The sequence below is a fragment of the Netta rufina genome, assembly GCF_964035555.1.
Source record: "Netta rufina genome assembly, chromosome: 28".
Taxonomy (NCBI): Eukaryota; Metazoa; Chordata; class Aves; order Anseriformes; family Anatidae; genus Netta; species Netta rufina.
Window position 1 is genome coordinate 5,650,829 of NC_140152.1, and position 15,601 is coordinate 5,666,429.

Below are 15,601 nucleotides of genomic sequence, written 5' to 3' on the forward strand. Positions count from 1 at the left end.
CGGCAACCGCGAGCAACACAGCGGCACCGGCAGAGCGAGGGGAGAGAAAGTCAGACGGGGACCCCCGGGGGAAAACTGCCCGGCTGCAGCTCTGCTGCTCAAGGCAGGCGGGAGGAGCGGTGCCTGCGCCCTGCTCGCGGGGACGGGCAGGATGGGGCCCCCGCGCTGCCCGGCCGCAGCCCAGCTCTTGGCAGGGAGGGAGCCGAGCCCAGCGGCCCGCGCGTGGGGCTCGGGGGCGGCGGGAAGAGCGGGGACAAAGGAGCTCTTTGCAGCCGCAGTGAATGGCAGCCTCGCATCTGACCTTTTCTGTCTGGGTGTTGGTATTGTTCTGGGTCAGGCGGCTTCCCGTCAGCCTTTGGTCTGCAGCAAGATTTCAGGCCGAGGTTCAAGAGGCGGCCGTCCCCCCGGCACCCGGGCTGCTCTGCTCTCCTCCTGCGCTGCCGGGCTCCTTTAAGGAGGGAATCTCGTCTCTCTCATCAGTTCAGGCTAATTAAACTCTGCTAAACCAATTAGAGCTGCAATTTACAACAAGACATTCAATTGAGAAGCGTTTCTCACAGAGCCCAGGGTCAGGGCGCATGCAAAAGCGTCGAGGTTTCCTGTCGGCACTGAGGATTTGCTGGGAGGTTTTGGGCACGTCCCTCAGCGCCTCGGCCTCCGTTCCCCCCCGGGAGCAAAGCAGGCGGCCCCGGCAGCCCGTTACTCCCAGCACAGCCCACGGGGCAGCCTGCGGGGAGCTGGGGGCCTCGGGAAGACAGAGGCTGCCGGGGACCCGAGCTGTGCTCAGGGCGATGGGGCCAGCTTGCTGCCTGCTGGGCACTCACAGAGCACGGGGGAGCCCGGCAAGGCCAGGGCGAGGCTTGGCCCCAGCCTTGGTTACCCCCCCCCGAAAAGCAAGAGCTGAGCCCATGCTGCAGGGAGGCACCGGCTCTGTGAGCCCACGGCACCATGCGGGGGTGCTGGGCCTCTGGTGCGCAGCTCTGCTGCCCGGCTCTGCCCCAGGGGGCTGGATTTTCTCCGCCGTGGCCGCACGGCCCCAGCCAGGCTGAGCGGGGAGCTGCCTATGGCTCACGGCTGCATCAGCGGCGTGGGGGAGCGCGGAGCCGTGCGATCCGATCCGCACCTCGATGGCCCGGTTGGGCACGCTCCACCCCCAGCTCTGACACGCAGCTTCGCCCCGCGCCCGGGGGCAGCAGCGTCACCGCTCCGAGCCTCAGTTTCCCCATCTGCTGCGGCGAGATAATGCTCCTCTGCTTGATCCTGCGCTATCTCACAGGAAGGTTGCATTAGCAGTTAGCTAATGCTTGCGAGGAGCTTTGAAGATGAAAAGCCGTGAACAAATGCCAAGAAGTGCTGAGCTGGATTCTCCTCACCGAGCAATCGTTTCATGTTACTGGGGCACTTCCACTTCTGCAAAATGAAAGAGGGCAGGGTGGGAGCCTGCGTGTGGGGAAGGGCGGGGGGTGGCGGGGTGCGCAGCTTCCCAAGACCTGCCCCTCCAAATCTGATCACCGTGCGTGCTTTGCTCCCATGCAGAACCCTCCTGCTGCTGCCTGGCCGCTGACCTGGCTGCACCCTGCGGTCGCTCAGCCCGACGAGCAGGACCCAGCCCTGCCATGGGCGGCTTCGTCCCGCACGCCCTCGCCTCCCGCTGCGCTCAGGGCCCTGCTCCTGCTGCAGCATCCTCTGTGCGCGCTGCGGCCTCGGCTTCCAGGCTGCTGAAGTTGCGGGGTTAAACAGCACCGCACCCCCCTCGTCCCGCAGCCCCCAGCCTGACGCGCTGCTCTTGGCCGATGATCTTCGTGCCCATTTTCAGCGTGTTGTAAAAGCGCTCCTATCACAGGCGATTTGATTTAATTATTCGGGTAGGATCTCACAAGGCGCCGTGTCAAATGCTTAATTAAAGCCTCAATCTGTGCGGCTGCCCGTGCCCCCCTCGGTGCGGGCTGGGTGAGAGCTGCTTCCCCGGACCCAGCACCGCCTGCTCCGTCCTGCGGCCCCGCAGCGCTCGCTGCCCCTTCGTGGGGCTTGCTCCCCTCAGCCTTGGGTGCCGGGGAGGGTCCCGGGGGCACCCAGGGGGGTCCGGCCCCGTTCCTGCTCCTTGCCCTCAGCATCCAGGCTGCAGAGCTGCTGGGAGCATCCTCCCCGGGCAGTGCCCGCTGCTCGCTCCCTCCCCGCTGCCGTCCCCCTGATCTCCGGGGCTGTGCCCGGACGGACCACGCACACCCGACGCCTCTTCTCTTCCAGCACCTTCTGCAGTGATGCCAGCGGCAGCCCCCGCATGGGAAGGGTGCACTGGGCTCTGTCCGTCCAGGGGGAGCACCCCGGGGGGGTCACCAAGGAGCAGAGACTGGGAGAGGTGGGCGAGGGGGGCGCAGGGAGGTACAGGGAGGGGAGGCGGCGGGGACGTCCCGCGGGCCCCGCTCGCGCAGCCGAGGAGAAGTGGCTGTGTCTGAGGGAGCGCGGTTCCCTGAGTGGAAGAACAGATGTCTCTTGTCTATGGCTCGCAGTTGGCTCTGGTTTTCATCTCTCCTGTCTGTGCACACGCAGATTTATGGCTGCCTTAATTAGTTCCTTACAAAACGATCTCGTTGCCCACATGGCTGTCTGAGCCCCACAGGGGGGCCGGGGCGGGAGGTGCGGGGGGCAGGAGGCCGGGGTGGCGCGGGGCAGCGCGGCCAAGCTTCGGTGGCCCCGGTGGCCCCGGTGCTAAGCCCAGGGCACCTGCCGGGGGCCGGCCGGCACGGGCGGCTGTGGCCAGGGGAGGGCAGAGCAGGGGGCCCAGCCCCACGCTGCTGCCCTGGGCACTGGGGGGCTTCCACCTCCCGCTGCATGCACGGGACGAGCAGACCGGGCAGGGAAGCAGCGCGTCCACGCGTGCACAACCCCCTGGAGGCATTTGCACAAAAACAAGTGACTGCACAAACCCACCGCGTTCACACGGACGTGCACAAAGCCACGGCCACCCCGCGGGGGTGGAGGGGGGGATGCTCCAGGCACCCACGGGACGGCCGAGCGGCACCTCCGAGCCCAGCACCTCCCAGGGAGGCCCTGGCCGAGCCCCCCTGCCCGTCCCCGCTCCGTCCCCGGCCCCACCACGGGCCGGGAGCTGCAGCGGCTGCGTGGCCGTGGGGCTGCGGCCCCTCGGGGCTCTGCCCACACCTCGCGGGTTCCTTCCCCTCCTCGCCTCGCCCCGTGCCAGCCCCAGGTCGCTGCGCACGCACGGTGCCGCACGGTGACACACTTTTCTGAGTAACTTTCACAGGCACGCCGTGTAAACAAGCCGTGAGTCAGCGGCCGGCCGCCCGTGCGGTTTCCCCAGCGTAAACGCTTCCTCTGCCGCGGGGGAAGGCAGGGAGCAAACCCAGCCCGGAGGGGAGAGCCGGCAGCTCCGCAAAGCGTGAGGAAGCCGTGTGGGGCTGAGCCGGGTCCAGCGGGGCCGAATGCCAGCACAAATCCTCCCGGTCGGCGAAGCGGCTCTGCGGAGGGGCCGGGAAGGCTCTGCCCAACGCTGCTCCGGCAGCAACGTGTGGGCAAGGGGGGGGCTCGCACCCACGCCACTGTGGCCACTCGAAGCCACCCGAGGGAGCGGGGTGACCCATGGCGTCCTGTGGGCACGGCCAGGCTGATGCCGACCCCGGCACCCGCAGCGGTGCAGAGGAGGGGGGAGCGGGGCCGGGGCACCCGGGGACCCAGGGGCTTGGCCAGGGAGGGGCAGAGGCGCTGCGGGGCCCGTCCCCCCCACAGAGCCCCGTCCGCCCCGCAGCTCCCTTCAGCCGAGCAGCCTGATTGCTTACATAGCCCAGGCTTGCAGTAAGTAGAAAAACATGTTTTTCGCATTAAAATTTCCCTTGAAAAACAATGGTTTAAATTAAGCGTAGGAAAAGAAAAGCGAAGAATCCAAAAAGAAAGAGAAAAAAAGAAAAAAAAAAAGTAGAAGAAGAAAAAGGGAAATTTTTGGTGGAGCCCAAAAGCAGTCCCCTGAGACCCAGAACTTTCCCCCGGGCTCGCAGAGCTCCTGGAGGCAGGTGGGCTCCTGCTCCACGCCACAGCCCGCGGCCCCCGGGGGCTGCTGGAGGCCGGGCTGGAGGCTGGAGGCTGCGTGGGGAGCCGGCAGGGAGCCAGCACCCCCGGCCCCTGGCATGGCCGAGCCGTGGTGGTGCTGAGCACCGGGCTCAGCCCCTCCGCGGGCGCTGCCAGACGCTGCCGGGGCGGCATCCAGACCTGCGGGGCGGAAGGCTGGGGAGGGCGAGGTGGGGGATGCAAATCGTCTGATCTGTCTGCGAGCGAATTCAAAGGGAGGCCGATTCAAATCCGCCGTGACACGACTGGTTCGGGGCTGGCAGACGATCCCTGCAGTGCTTGTAACAAATCTCGCCGCTTTCCTTTGAGTGGCCTCCAATTTATTAATTAAAATAGGCAATTATATATAATCTGGGTGGAGGGGAGCAGGGAGACCAGCTGCACCAGTTATTCTCCCTCGGCAGGCGGGGCGCGGGGAAGGCACCGGGGAGCGAGCGCTCCCCAGGACCCGGGGCAGGGCGCAGGATGGGGCCCGTGCCCGGAGCTGCCCCCGGTCCCCGGCCCGACACGCCTGGGCGAGGAGAGCCAGGCAGCGGGGATTTCGTTCCAGCAACCGCTTGATTTAAGAAGACAGGGCCCAGAGGCCAGGGCGGTTTAGCAAATGACCTGCCCACGTCACCGGGGAGGTGGTAGCAGAGATGGAACCGAGCCCGAAGTCACCCGGGATCTGCTGGGAGCGCTCGCTCTGCCTGCCCTTCCTTGGGAGGCAGGAGCGTGGGGGCTGGAGAGGGAGCCCAGACCCCTTCCAAGCATCCTCACCCACCCCCCCTGTGCTCTGAGATGGGAACACCACGGGCAGGAGACCCCCGGCTTCTGCAGAGCACCGGGAGCGTGGTGCGGGCGGAGAGGGAGTGCCACGGGGAACACGTCTGTGCAGCGCGATGTCTGCGCGCAACATCTGCATGTCTGGGATTTATCCAAGCACTGCAGAGCTCGTGTCAGCAAATCCCGCGGTCAGAAGGATTTATCCAGAGTTTGTTCCTCTCTGCCGGGCACGCTCACACGGGACGGCCCCGGCGCTGGGGCTCCTCCACCCACCGACCACCCCGGTGTGACGGGTGCTGGACCCCGGTGCCACCGGCACGGTGCCACGTTGAGCCCGGCCGTGCGGTGCAGCGGGTCCTGCCCAGCCCGCGTGCCCGGTGCACACGGACACTCACCCGCACGCACAGGCCTGTGCCGAGCCGGAGCTGGAGCCCATGGCCACCCCCCAGCAGCGCCTGGCACGGTGGCACCGCCGGCATTAAGTAACGTCTCGGGCGGTGAGCTCATCGCCAACACCCACGGCCGGGCGCTGCGAGTGGCAGCGGGTGGCCCCGGCCCTGCCTAACCCCGCCGGGCGCCCTGGGACCGCGCCACCGCATCCGCACCGGCTGCGGGAACGCTCCCTGCCCCGGGGCCGGCGGGCACCGTGCGCCTGGGCACAGGGCACCGCTGCCTGGGCCGGCTCCCATGTGAACGCCAGCCCTCCTCCACCTCCTCCTCCTCCTCCTCCTCCTCCTCCTCCTCCTCCTCCTCCTGCTCCGATCCCGGGAGCAGCACCGCTCTCTTTGCCTTTCCCTTGATGCCCAGGGTGCAGCTCCTGCCGGGCCCCGTGCTGACCCTGCTTGCAGGGGAGGCCGCCAGCCCCGCGCCCCCGCACCCCAACACCCAGGGGTCTCGCTGCGGGGTCGATGCACGCACAGGTTCCCGGGAATCCAAATCCCTGGGCTGGGATCACGGAGGGGCACGCGTCCCCCTGCCCCATGTGCCTCCACCCCACCCCACCCCACCCCACCCCCTCGGGCAATGGCCCCACGATGTTTCCCGCTGCCCTCGGCCTCCCCCCGTCCCCGAGCGGGGCGGTTGCTCTGCGTGCCCGGGGATGGGGCCGTGCCTGGCGCTGACTCGCCGTTAATTGGGGCGGTGTCACCCCCCCGTCAGGGCTCTGGGGTGGGGGCCGCTGCCGCCTCCTGCAGCGCCGTGGGAAAATCTCCGCAGCCGCTGGCCCCGCGGGGTGACTCAGAATTCCGACCGGAGCCGGGCTGCCCCGGGGCAGTGTGGGGGGGGCACGGCCGGCTCCACAAACCTCAGCCCCGGGGTGCGCCCCCCCCCGGGCCCCCCTCCCCGGGCACACGTTGGGCTCTCGGGGCCGGGGCTGCCCTCGGGAGGGAGCTCGGCGCGGCCCCGGGGCAGGGGCTGGGGTCGGGGGGGGGTGAAACGAGCGGGGGGGGCACGGCCCCGGCATGGGTGGGCGCCACCCTCCGGTGATGGGGGGGGGCGGCGGCCACGGGACGTGCCTGCAGAGCCCCGCACCCCCTCCCCACACCCTCACCCCGCACCCCCCCCCGGCACCCCGCCCCCCCCCCGCCGCCGCTCCCGCCCCGCCGCCGCGCCCCCCCCCGGCGGCAGCGCAGCCCCGGCCGGGCCCGGTGCCGCCGGGAGCCCCCCCCCGGTGCCCGCCCCGGCCCCGGCCCCGGGAGCCCCCTGCCGGCTGCCTCGTGCACGCGCGGGGGGCGGGGCGGGGGGGGCCGGTTGTGGCTGGGGGGGGGGGTCCGGAGCCCCCCCTGCCCCCTCCGGGTGGTTTTTGGGGGAGCGGGGCGCGGGGCCGGGCAGGGCCGGGGGGGGGAAAACGAACGGGAACGGGAGGGGACCGGGAACGGGACGGGAACGGGGACGGGACGGGCACAGGAACGCGCCCCCGGCCCCGCCCCGCGCATTTGGCCCCGCCCCCAGCCCCGCCCCTCAGCTCCTCCCCCCGCCCCGCCCCTCTTCCCCCGCGTTCCGCCCCCGCCCCTTTTTGTCCCCTCCCGGCCGCCGTCCCCTCGGCCGCGCGTCGCCGGGCGGGGCGGGGCGGGGCGGCGCGGGGGGGTGGGAAGATGGCGGAGGCGTCCCCGCAGCCCGGCCGCTTCTTCTGCCACTGCTGCGCCGCAGAGATCGCCCCGCGCCTGCCCGTGAGCGGGGCCGGGAGCGGGGCCGGGCGGGGGGGCCGGGAGGGGACCGGGCCCGGGGCGGGGGGCGGCCGGGCCCGGCTCCCCCCGGCGGCTGCGCGGCCCCGGTGCGGGCCGGGCCGGGCCCTGGGCGCTGCGGCCCCCGGGGGGGGTTCGGCGGATCCGGGGGGGTCTCGGGGCGGTCTCGGGGCCCCGCCGCCGGGGGGAGCCCGCCCGGGCCCCGCCGCCGCTGTCCCGGCCCCGCGCACCCGTCGCGAAGCCTCGGAGGCCGCCCCGCGGCCCGGCCCCGCTCCCTGCGCCGCGCTGGGGCCGGGCCGGGGGCCGGGGACCGGGGGGGCTCCGCTGGGGCACGGGCCCCGCCCGGTGCGGCCCCCCTGGCGGTGCGGGGCCGGGCCCCGGGGGCGCTGGGTTTCACTTCCCGGCGGCCGAGCGAGAGCTGGGGGCGGCTGAGGCGCAGCGGCGGCGCTGTGTGCCCCCCCCCCCCCGCCAGGGACCGTGCTGATCCCGGCGTCTGGAGCTGTGCGGGAAGGGGAAAAGCCCGGGCTGCCCTCAGGGGGCGAGGGGCGGGGGGTGGCCCCTGCCTGCTCCCGAGCGTGCCCAGCGCCGTGACTCGTCCCGGTGAGGAGGGAACGGGAAGGGGCCGTGCCCGAGGCCGGGGGAACCGCTCCCAGTTCCCGTGAGCTGCCCGGGGGCTGCGCCCTGCTGACAGCCATGGGGAGGCTCGGGACGGGGCAGGGGCGGTGTTGAAGCCCCGCGTTGTGTGAACCCCACCCGCCCGCTGCTTTCACAACCGCCGGCCTGGAGGGCCCGGCCCCGCAGGGGGAGTCGCAGCCCCTGTGGGTCCCTCTGGAGGCCTCGCAGCTGCTCGCTGCCCGCCGGCCCCTTATCTGCCGGGCAGACGGGAGCAGCTCCGAGGGCACTGCTGGCGCTGCCGCCTTCTGCACACCCTTATCGGCTCCTCCCGCGGCGCCTGGGGCTTATCGGGCCGCGGGGCTCGCTGCTCGCCCTCCCCTCTCTGGGAATCCACCAACTCGGCTCAGTGTGAACCCAAAGGGGTGAAGGGGGCTGGGGTTACCCTCAGCGGGTCCTGGCCTCCTCCACGCCCAGGGGTCCCGGCCCTGTCACCCAGGGGTCCTGGTCCTCACACAGGGCCCCCTGCCCGCGGCAGCTGCCCCGGAGGTGTGGTGAGGCCGGGCGTAGCGCAGGACCCGGAGCTTCCTCCGGTGACTCAGCGGAGCCGAGGCGTTGCTGCTGCTGCCCCGACGTGCCGACGGCCTCGTGCTGCCGGCTGGGGTTTCCTCCCCTGCTCTGGGCGTCTCGCTGCTGACCCCCGGCGTCAGGGGGGACGCGTGGGGAGCTGAGGGAGCTCCTGAGGACACAGGCTGCTTGTCCCCACACCCGCTCTCCTCAGCGTTAAGGCACGAGGGCGGCACTGGCGTTCTGTGGGAGCGTGAGGCTGGGGCTTTGTGCCTGGCTGAATGCCCCTCTTGTGGCTGCTGGGAGCCTCCGAGGCCGTCAGCTGCAGCCTTCCTGCAGTCCTTCCCCAGCGATGATGCCATGGTAATTAGTCCACAACGATGCCAATGCTGTGGTAATTAGCCCACGGCGCTGCTCCCTCCTTGGCCTCTCCTGAGGGCAGTTTGGCCCCCTGGGGACGTGGGGCTGCCCCCCGAGCCCGCAGCTCTCTGCAGCCCGGCGCTGAGTTCCCCTCTTGGGAGCGCTGGAGGTTTTGCTTTCACTTCGGCCAGCACCACATGGGACGTTCCCTGGTGCTTTGTGCGTGCTCTGGGTCCGTCAGGATCACCCAAACCTTTTTTAATCCCGACTCCCAGGCAGGGTCAGGCTCAGCGATCTGCCTCGTGAGCCTGGGGGAGGCAAACATCGGTGGCTGGGGGGGCGTTTTGGCTCTGCCTGCCCTGCGTGCTGCCCGCGCTGAGCTGTGTTGGTGACAGACCTGCCAATGGGTTTTGTACAATAACTGCTCTGTCTGTGCTGGCTGGGCGTTTCCCTTTAAAATAAATTTTGCTTTTCCCCTTAAAATAAAGGGAAATGGGGTTTGAGGCTGGCTGCAGCAGTACACAGCCAGACGGTGGGAGGAATGCTGCTGTCTGTGCCGAGTTGCTCTGAGTTACCTTCACTGGGGCAGAGTTCCCTTTCTAGCAGGTACAGTGTGGGGAATCGATCTTCCTTTACGCTGCTGTGAGGCTGATCGAAGAGGTTTCCCGGGCTCAGGGCTGGCTGCCTGCTCTGCCTGTGCAGCAGGAGGGATGCCCCTGCCCACGTGGCCGCGGCGTGGCTCGTCTCGCTGGCTCTGATCGCAGGGAGCGTGCTGCTGAAGGTGTCGCAGCTCTCAGGGAGCTGCCTGGCTCCCCGGGGGCTGGTGCAGGCGCTGTGCCCGTGGCGTGGGGCCGGGGCCGTGGGCTGCAGGGCTCTGCTCTTCCAGGGCACCGCGCTGCGGGCGCTCCTCGCGGCTCTTTGCCCACTCGCTTTTCTCTGTTTCTTCTCCCGCAGGACTACATCTGCCCACGGTGTGAATCTGGGTTCATTGAAGAGCTTCCTGAAGAACCAAGGTAACGAGCTGCTCCCACAGGCTTTTGCAGGGGTGATCCCAACCTGTTTTGTGCTTTTCCTCTTCCTAGGTAAAAGGCACTGCCACTTACTACCTTTTTTTTTTTTTTTTTTTTTTCCTCTGGCCAGTTTTGGCCTGTCACCACGGGAGTGCAGCGCGTAATTTGTATAGGCAAATCAGCCGGTGCTGGGTGTCGGTGCTGGCAGAGGCTGGGGGTGAACGTGGTGATTTAAAACAACAAGAAAAGGTGTTAGAGAGGCTTTCCTTGTGGCACATGTGAAAAGGAGGCCCAGAGGCGACCTCGTTGCTTTCCACAGCTTCCTGAGCAGGGGAGGCGCCGGTCTCTGCTCCCCGGCCACTGCTGAGCGGCAGGAAGGGCACCAAGCTGCACAGGGGAGGGTCGGACTGGATGTTAGGGAACATTTCTGTACTGGGAGGGTGGGCTGGCACTGGAACAGGTTTCTTAGAGAGGTGCTTGGTGGCCCCGTGCCTGTCGGCGCTCCAGAGGCGTTTGGACAATGCCCTTGTGTGCGTTAGCGTTCAGTTAGCCCTGACTTGGTGATCTCTGAGGGTCCCTCCCAGCTGAACTGCTCTGCTCGGACCGTCCCAGAGGAGATTTCAACCACCTGCAGAAGGGAGAGAGCGTGTGGAACTCAGCTTAAAGCACCGGTGGCACCGTGTTTTGGCTGAGCCTTTGGACTCTGCACCGAGGCAGCTGAGATCTGCGTCCACGTGTCTCACTGCTGACTCTGTAGCGGGGCTGCTCCCCGGCACTGTCAGAGTGGGCGAGGGTAGGAGTGATGTCCTCGTGCCTCAGATGCTTGTGGGACCTCAGCTGGGAGCAGCACGGGTTGGCACATGGGTTGGCACGCGCTCGGTGCAAGGGTTCCCTGCCTGGGGCGTGTGTCAGGCACATCTCGCTGCCTCCCGACTGCTCTTGGAGCTGGGCAGAGCTGCCGTGCACCAGCGGAGGTCTCTGTGCTGACAAGGTGACCTTTTGTTTGCCTGTGCCAACCCAAGAGGTGGAAAATCAGTCCTGGCAGACCCTACCTGTGCTGCTCATTTGCCGTGACCTTGGGGAGAGGCTCTTAATCTCCAAACCTTGGGTTTTGTTACCTACAATGCCAAAATGGGGACCTGGACACTGAGCTGCAAATACTCCTGCAGCTCTCCAAAAGCAGAAGCCTGATGGCGTTAGGAGATTTCCTCCTGGCCTGCCCCATTCGGTCACATGCTGCTGCAGCAGAGAAGTTCCTTGGATTCGAGATTAGGCTTAAGCATGTTTGGGTCGTGGTGCTGAGGGTTGTGCCCTAAGTCTTCCCTTCCTGGTGCCCCAGGGGGTAGCTGACGTGTTTGAGGTGGGTTGTGCAGGGAATCTTTGCTTGACATCGTGCTCCGGTCGCTTCTGTGGCTTCACGGAATTGGAACCTGAAAGTGTTGGGAGAGACAGATGAGGGCACGAGGAACTGAGGGCTGCATGAGGGCAAAATGCAAATTGGTAGGGACAACTAGAAAATGAGCACCCGAGGCAGGCTGCTGTCTGTCTGGGCTGGAGCTGCTCCTGCCATGGGGCAGAAGGGCAGGGAACGGCCCCTCTGAGGTCCCTTTCAGCTCTGGCTTTCTGTGCACCGAGCAGCTGTGCCTCTGCTCAGCACGTCAAACTCATGTCCCTTGATCCCCTCTGCTGGGAAGATCTCTGCACAGCACCCTTCTGCTGCTTACCAGCACTCTTCGTTCTTCTCAGAAACACCGACAATGAGACCAGCTCCTCTACGTCAACCAGCGACCAGAGCAGGCATCCTTTTGAGGTGAGTCCTTCCTGTCTCTTCAGAAGTCCTCTTGCTGCTGAATTGAAGCACGTCTCCGTTAGTGTATTGTTTAAATGTTCCTGGATTGTGATCAAATCTGGGACAGGAGGCGTTAAAGGCATCCCCGTGCTGCTGCTGGAATGGCTGCATGTGGCGTTTTGCTGTGTTTTTAATAGGACCGTCCCTTGTAGCTTATCCTCGTTGTGAGGGGGCTGAGCTGGGAGCTGGGGAGCTGTCTGGGGGTGTTGCTGTGCAGTGGCCTTGGCTTAAAAGGCAGCAGCCACACACAGCAGCTACCGAGGAAGCAGGGGGGCTGTCTTTATTTCTTAGGGTCATGTGGAGCTGTCTAGGGGTGGGTGCCCCTGCCCATGTCGGGGTTGGAATTAAATGATTTAGGGTCCCTTCCAACCCAAACCACTCGGTGTAGTTTCGGGCTGTGTCTGTGCCTCACTAAGCTATTTCTGAGTGTGCACCTGGATCAGCCGAGGCTCGTGAGCTGATCTGAAGAGATCAGTCTTTGTTGGGAGGCTGAGGAGATGCCAGCAGTGAAAACCGAGCTGTTCCTGTTCCCGTTACAAGCTGCTCCTGAATTCTCTCCCCCCAGAACGTGGATCAGCACTTATTCACCTTGCCGCAGGGCTACGGCCAGTTCGCCTTCGGGATTTTCGATGACGGCTTTGAGATTCCGTTCGGGTCCAACGTGCAGTCGGAAGACAACCGGGACTCTGAGAACCGGAGGGAGCGAGAGCACCAGTCCCGGCATCGATACGGCGCCAGGCAGCCCCGCGCTCGCCTCGCCGCACGGCGTGCCGCTGGCAGGCACGAGGGCGTCCCCACGCTGGAAGGGTGAGCGAGGGGCCTGGGGAGGGGGCTCTGCTCCTCCTCGCTGCTGGGCTTGCTGCCAGGCGGGCTGCGTCCCGTCCTCCTCCGTTTGAGGAACGGTCTCTTGAAGACTGCTCTCGGCACAGCCGTGCGCTGTGACCGCCTTTCACAGGCGTCCGTTTGTAAGATGCGGTTCCTGCAGGGTGTTCCATTCTTCCTTCTATTCCCTCTGACGATGCAGCAGCATCCAGCTGCTCTTTCTGTGTCAGATTTCCGGGCTGGGAGCTGGCAGACCTGAATTCTTTTTTAATCCCGGTTTTCTTGTCTTTCAGGATCATTCAGCAGCTGGTCAATGGCATTATTGCACCAACAACAATACCAAACCTAGGACTTGGTCCCTGGTGAGTTAAAGATGGACTCTTCTTTCTGACACTGTCCCTATTCCCTCCTGAATTTAACTCTGTTCTTATTCTTAAAGGGGAGTCTTGCATTCAAATCCAATGGACTACGCCTGGGGTGCTAATGGCTTGGATGCAATTATCACACAGGTAAGAGTAGCATTGTCGCGGGGTCTGCAGCGCTCTTGGGCGGTGCTGCAGAATTGTCAGCACCCGCTGTGAAGCAGGGGAGCAACCACTGGAGGTGCAGGCGTGGGAAACAAGGCCCACGGTGCCTCCGCTTGGTAAACGAGCAGATTCTGTGTGCTGCTGAGCTCACATCTTTCTGCCCTGTATGGCCTATTGTTTTTTCAGTTACTAAATCAGTTTGAAAACACTGGACCGCCGCCAGCAGACAAAGAAAAGATCCAGGCCCTCCCCACCATACAGATCACACAGGAGCACGTAGGTGTGTATGTCTCCTCCAGGGAATTGCTCACAAAGAGGTCTGTGAAAATTCTGTTCAGCTCTTTCGTGTGATTTTAATTTTGTCTGCCAATGCCTTCAAGGTCTAAAATGTTTCAAAGAGGGGCGAAAGCTGACATTGCTCTGCTCTACTCACACAAAGTGAAGAGCGGCATAGACTGGATGGATTTGCCCTGGGGAGGGAAACTGTTCTGAAAAGTTGAGCGCAGATAGAGATGAGCAAGCACGTGCGCACTGCTGGGCCGGGCTGCAGCTCTGTGCTGGCGTGCGCTGCCAGCTCTGCCAGGCGTGCTGGGTGAGAGCTTATTTATCAATCAGGCAGGCACAAATTGAGCACCAGGTGTTTTGGTATGAGTATGTGCACGTGTACATGCTCTGCTCGTTAAATATGGTTTGTATGTAGTAGGTTGAAGAGGGGAGCAGTGCAGCAGACCCGGGGCAGAGGAAGGTGGAGTGGTGCTGGTAGGGCCTGCAAAGCAACAAGTTCCCCTCCCGGGATGAAGCAGCAGTGGGGGCAGAAGCACAAGAGCTAAATGGGTGGGAAGGGAGAAGGTGATGGGATCCTGAGGGGGTGCTTCAGTTGTTGTTCCCTCCTTTATTGCTTAGCTGTGTTCTGCTTCCCCTTGTGACGCAGATTCTGGGTTAGAGTGTCCCGTGTGTAAAGAAGACTATACAGTTGGGGAAAACGTCCGACAGTTACCTTGCAATCACCTCTTCCACAACAGCTGTATAGTCCCTTGGCTGGAACAGGTTGGTGCCTTCTGCGTGGATCTCGTGGGTTTTGCAGCAGTTGGGGGCTTTCTGGTGGTACTGCTCTCTTCTGTGAACATTTCCACACCTCCGTGATGAGGCCTAAGCGGCCTTTCACCAGAGGAAGGAGTGTCACCCTAGCCCTTCCCTTGAGTGCCGCTCCTGTAGCGTGTTTCTAACCATATTTCCCATATTTCTTTTTTTTTTGTCTGCTCTCCAAAGCATGACACGTGTCCTGTGTGCCGGAAAAGCTTAAGTGGACAAAACACTGCCACAAACCCTCCAGGACTCACAGGAATGAACTTCTCCTCCTCCTCTTCCTCCTCTTCCTCCAGCTCACCAAGTAACGAAAACTCATCGAACAACTCATGAATCTTAACCCATACCTCTGTCCCTGGGGCCCTGTCCATTGTCCTTCCTCCCTCCCCAGCCTACGTAAGCAACAAAAGGGGCTTCCAGAGCAGAGCAAGGGGAGGGTGGCGAGGGGGAAGCAGCACCCCCAGAATTCCCTTTTGAGTTCTGAAGACGCGGAGACTCTGGGTCCTTCAGAGATGAGAAGCCTCGAGTTCTGTGCTGGGGGGGAAGAGCTCTGTCTAGTAATAAAATGCATCCAATTGCCGCGTGGACTTAAAGCCGTTGCAGTGAAAGGCTGCTGTGCCCCACAGGTGGAAACCCAAGGTGCTGAGCTAGCGGTTGCAATTCTGAATGGAAAGGTTGTTTGTCAGATTCTGATTTTGAGATTTCTTTCTTTCTTTCTTTTGCTCCTCCTCCTCCCCTTGGATACTCTCTCTTCTGCTTTGGAGATTGAAGTCTTTAAAACGAAAGCGTAACGACACTGCCTCCCTCCCAGGATCTCCAGCTGGGGAGGGCAATAGTTGTCACTGAAAAAATGAACTCTCGAAACAGACCCCATTATCCTTCCCTTTCCCCGGCTCGAGTCCCATTTATTTTTCTTTATAACCTTGCCCTTCTGATACTCGACACTGAAAGGGTTTTTATAATTTTAAATTATTACTGCTGTTTAAATAAATGGACGTTTCAGCTCAACGAGACCTTATGCATGATTTGAGGAAAACTACAGGGTAAGCTCTCTGGAGACTGCTGTGCTGAGCCCTCCCCTCTCACCCAGGGGCAGCCTGGGCTTGTCCCAGCCCTCCCAGCGTGCTGGGGGCTCCGGGCACCAGGCTCCAATGTGGCCAGCACCCCTCCGGGCACTGCCAGGCCCTGGGTTGGGGGCAGCTGGCCACAAGATTGCAGCTGAAAGCATCCTTGCCTGGTGTTTTGTATTTTTTACATCTTCTCCCTGTTGCAGTCCTTCTCTCGGCTCGATGGACTTTTCCACTGTGTTGACACCAGGACTGGGTGCCCGTCAGAGCGAGGACCAGACAAATCTCATTGTGATCAAATAGTAGATAGGAAAACCAAGATTTTGGAGGAAAATGTATTTCAAAGTTACTTAAAATACAGCTGATTAAAAAAGGAGAGAGACAAATACCCAGGTGTTTCACAGTTTCTGTGACAGAGCTGGAGGCTGGAGAATGAGAAGAACGTGAGCGGCGTGGGCAGCGACCTCCCTGCTGCAACCCCTGCTCCCCTGGGTTGGGGGGTGGGGGAAAGGGGACAAAAACCTGGCTCTCCCCAAGGGGCTCTGGTTTCCTTCCTTCTCTGGAACCTCAGCTTTGCGCTGCCAGCTCTGAGGAGCCTGGATCATGGGCAGGGCTGGCTCCTCGCTGCACGGAGCAGGCAGCACGTGGCCAATGCCTTCTCTTCTGCCTC

The 15,601-nt window shown here is 63.9% G+C and overlaps 1 protein-coding gene across 2 annotated transcripts; it reads left to right on the forward strand.

Annotated features, from left to right (window-relative positions):
• Window positions 1-6,920: 6,920 nt before the first annotated feature.
• Window positions 6,921-15,313, forward strand: RNF126 (ring finger protein 126). Of its 2 annotated transcripts, XR_014619176.1 has the most exons (10): window positions 6,921-7,016; window positions 9,525-9,583; window positions 11,327-11,390; window positions 11,995-12,236; window positions 12,545-12,613; window positions 12,691-12,760; window positions 12,965-13,058; window positions 13,710-13,825; window positions 14,048-14,907; window positions 15,138-15,313. XR_014619176.1 is itself a non-coding variant. In XM_084302714.1 (9 exons), the coding sequence occupies exons 1-9, from the start codon at window positions 6,942-6,944 to the stop codon at window positions 14,195-14,197; spliced, it is 939 nt and encodes a 312-aa protein (XP_084158840.1). In that variant the 5' UTR covers window positions 6,921-6,941; the 3' UTR covers window positions 14,198-15,313. The 2 variants fall into 2 exon arrangements, 1 of the variants encoding a protein (XP_084158840.1); XM_084302714.1 differs by having other exon boundaries at window positions 14,048-15,313.
• Window positions 15,314-15,601: the final 288 nt, after the last annotated feature.